At 39.9% G+C, this 3,381-nt stretch overlaps 1 protein-coding gene across 1 annotated transcript in view; it reads left to right on the top strand.

Moving 5' to 3' along the window:
• Positions 1–497: 497 nt before the first annotated feature.
• The window catches only part of LOC106872931 (uncharacterized), a 13,060-nt gene continuing 10,176 nt past the window's right edge, over positions 498–3,381 (top strand). The window contains exons 1-2 of the mRNA XM_014920107.2: positions 498–599; positions 2,327–2,766. Coding sequence (XP_014775593.1) covers positions 2,637–2,766 — 130 coding nt within the window. The 5' untranslated portion in view covers positions 498–599; positions 2,327–2,636. The remainder of the gene's footprint in view (positions 600–2,326; positions 2,767–3,381) is intronic.

Below are 3,381 nucleotides of genomic sequence, written 5' to 3'. Positions count from 1 at the left end.
TGTTTGTCTCTTCTATGCTTAGCCCCTAGTGGGCAATAAAGAAATAAGAAACGTTAGCACGCCGGGCGAAATGCTTAGCGACATTTCGTCCGTCTTTACGTTCCGAGTTCAAATTCCACTGAGATCGACTTTGTCTTTTACCCCTTTCGGGGTCGATGAAATAGTACTTGTTGAGCACTAGGGTCAATGTAACAGACTTAACCCCCCCCCCCACACACACACACACACCACCCGATGTTGCTGGCTTTGTGCCAGAATTTGAAAACAATATTATCGTTCATTTTACTAGCATATTAAACGTTCCTCTGTCAATAAGCAGTTTTATCGATCAGTGTGGAATCTGAAACCTTGGGCAAGTACCATAAACCAATATTCCATTATTTTACGTCGTTGATCCAATGACATTGTGATTCTCTATAATTACAATTACATTTTACGAACGTCATCTATTGATTGTGACGTCATCAAAACACTTTTACGACTTTAGGTCTGAAGCAGCGAGATTTCTAAAGGCAATCCAGTCGAGTTCCTGACAGGAAGATCTTCACCAGTTCCTACTTCATCCAGGAAAAGCCAACGTTCGAAGGCGCAAAGCTTTGGTACGTCTTTAATAATGTTGGAATGGGGTGAGGTGCTGCAGAGATATACGGGTGGTTTCTTCAGTGGTGTAACCCGATGTCACATTGTAAGGCCGTAGTAGAAAGCTTCTTATTCTGGTCTAACATCATTGAACAACAGAACTTGGCTTCCTAATTTCGTATAACATCGTAGGAGTTACTGGTCTGAAGGTGTTACATCAAGTTAGGCTGTCATATATTATATGGCCCTATAACGTTTTATTAAATCAAGGAGCTATTTGCCATGACTGTAAGGAGTTATGGAGACGTTCCGAGTGTTGAGGGTTACCAATGTCGCGAGCTGTGTTTGTTATGTTGTCGGCTGGTGTGAGCTGACGACTAATTGCGATGATGAATAACAATGTGTTTCTTGGGCAGCGTGAAAAAGTAATTGATAACACCTGCAAACAATTAAAAAAAATTATTATTGTACATTAATTAAGCTGTATTGGTCTTTTACAAATATCAGCAGCAATAGTTATATATTGGGTGAGACATGCTAAGCGGAGTTTACGACAAGCTTATTGATACAGCAACATGTGGTTGGTCCATCATAACTGGAAATAAATGTGTTATATTCGTGGCGACGGAGATTCCTGTCGTCTGCCTGTCTTCTGTCCTAACCGTCTTCACGAATCGTTTGGCTGTCAAAAGAATGGAGACACATATCATTCGGCTGCCTCAACATTCTGCCTGGTAAGAGGTGAGATGTGTCAATGAGCCGGCTGCTCTCAACGTTTTGCAAAGAATTAAGGCGCTAAAAACGGTCTTTTTGTAGGGTACAAGAAGAATATTCCAGAAGATTGAATAACTCGATGGCTTGACACTGATTGGTTGTTTAATAGACCGATCATATGAAACTACTGACGTTCGGTCGTGATGTATGACCGGTTACCTAGCAGTTCGGTTTCGAATCACCGCTGCAGAGCCATATCGAATGATTTTACGATATTTGATCAAATTGGAGAACTGTTTTTCTGTGACCCTAGGATGTTCCATCAAGATCCTCGACGTGGTTTAATATCGCTGGGCCATAGGACAACGTTTCTAAAATACCGTAATCTGTTGTAACATAGCAAGCAAAGCCATCTTTCGGTGTTGGTTGGTGCGGGGACATTTTTTCTTTTTCTTTTTTTCTTTTTTTTTTTTTTTTTGCTATTTCACTCTTTTCATGAGACGAATGTAATCTTTTATCTTCTACTTGTTCCAGTCATTAGACTGCGGCCATGCTAAGGCACCGCCTTCATGAGTGTTAGTTAACTGAATCGCTAAGTTACAAGGTCATACACAAATCAACACCGGTTGTCAAACAGTGGGTCACACACACACACACACACACACACACACACACTCACACGACTGGCTTCTTTCAGTTTCCGTCTACCAAATCCACTCACAAGTCTTTGGTCGGCCCAAGACTGTAGTAGAAGACACTTGCCCACAGTACTATGCAGTGGGACTGAACCCAGAATCATGTCGCTGGGAAGCAAGCTTCTTACCACAGCCACGCCGGTGTGTGTATGTGTGCCTGTGTGTGTGTGTGTGTACTTTGGTGCGTACGTGTGTTCATGTGCGTGTGTGTGTTTATGTGCCTGTGTGTGTTTATGTGCATGTGTTCACAATATTTTGAAATTCTTGCTAAATTGTGTCAGTAAATCTAGATATTTCGGCCATCACCTGTCAGTGAATCTTCCAATCCTATTTTACAGTCAGCAGTAACATTAAAGGTGATTTGCATCAGCCCCCTCCCCACCACCACCACCACCACCACCACAACCGCCACCAACAGCAACTGTATCAGGAGGAGCAACAGCTGTCGTACCAAACAGCAGCAGCAGCAGTAGCAGCAGTTGTAATATAAAAGAAACTCGAGTTTCCAACGAAAACTCTAACAGAACAAGAACGAGAACAAGAAATATAGCACGGCAACAGGTGTGGAGAGACGACATTGAGAGTAAAACTGTGGCAGACGACCATTTCAGGAGAGAATTTTGAAAGAGTAAAAACCAACAGAGGAAAATGGTGTTGATTAAGAGTTATGTTTATTGTGTAGTTCTTCTCACCATTTCACTGGCAGTGCCCACAACTCCGGCATCATTGTTTGACGGCATAATGCCAAGATTTCCATCAATGGATTCCATTTTTAACGGTAACTCTATCTATCTATCTATCTGTATCTATTTGTCGGATCTTTTTTAAAACGTAGGCCACATTTTTCATTAATGTTTTACGTAGTGGTTTTGGTACGGAAAGACTTTCAAACTTCGTATACTTATCTATTTTGTGTTATAGAACAGAAAAATATTTTTGTATTCGAATTTATTTCATGTAAAAAATTGTCTTATTTCGATAATTTCAACCAATCACTGACAAGTATTCAGTTGTTTAGATTTAAGAAGACTAAGAGAAAAAGATGTTTTATATGACACATTCTACCAGTGTTCCAAGTTTCAAAGTGTTTCGTTAATGAAAAATGTGGCCCCCGTTTTAAAAAAGATCCTATTTGTTTGTATCTATCTATCTATCTGTCTGCTTGTCTATATCTATGTATCTATCTGTCTTTTTACCTGTCTGTTTGCTTATATTTTATTTATCTATTTGTCTGTCTATATATATCAATCTACCTTTCTTTCTTTACAATTATAATCGAAAATATTTTACACACACACACACACACACACACACACACACATACACATACACACACACACACAGAGTTTGAAAAACCTTAGTGAGACTCAGAATATAGTGTTACGCTTTTAAG

Source organism: Octopus bimaculoides, chromosome 2, assembly GCF_001194135.2.
Source record: "Octopus bimaculoides isolate UCB-OBI-ISO-001 chromosome 2, ASM119413v2, whole genome shotgun sequence".
Classification (NCBI taxonomy): domain Eukaryota; kingdom Metazoa; phylum Mollusca; class Cephalopoda; order Octopoda; family Octopodidae; genus Octopus; species Octopus bimaculoides.
This window is presented reverse-complemented; position numbering and strand designations above follow the sequence as displayed.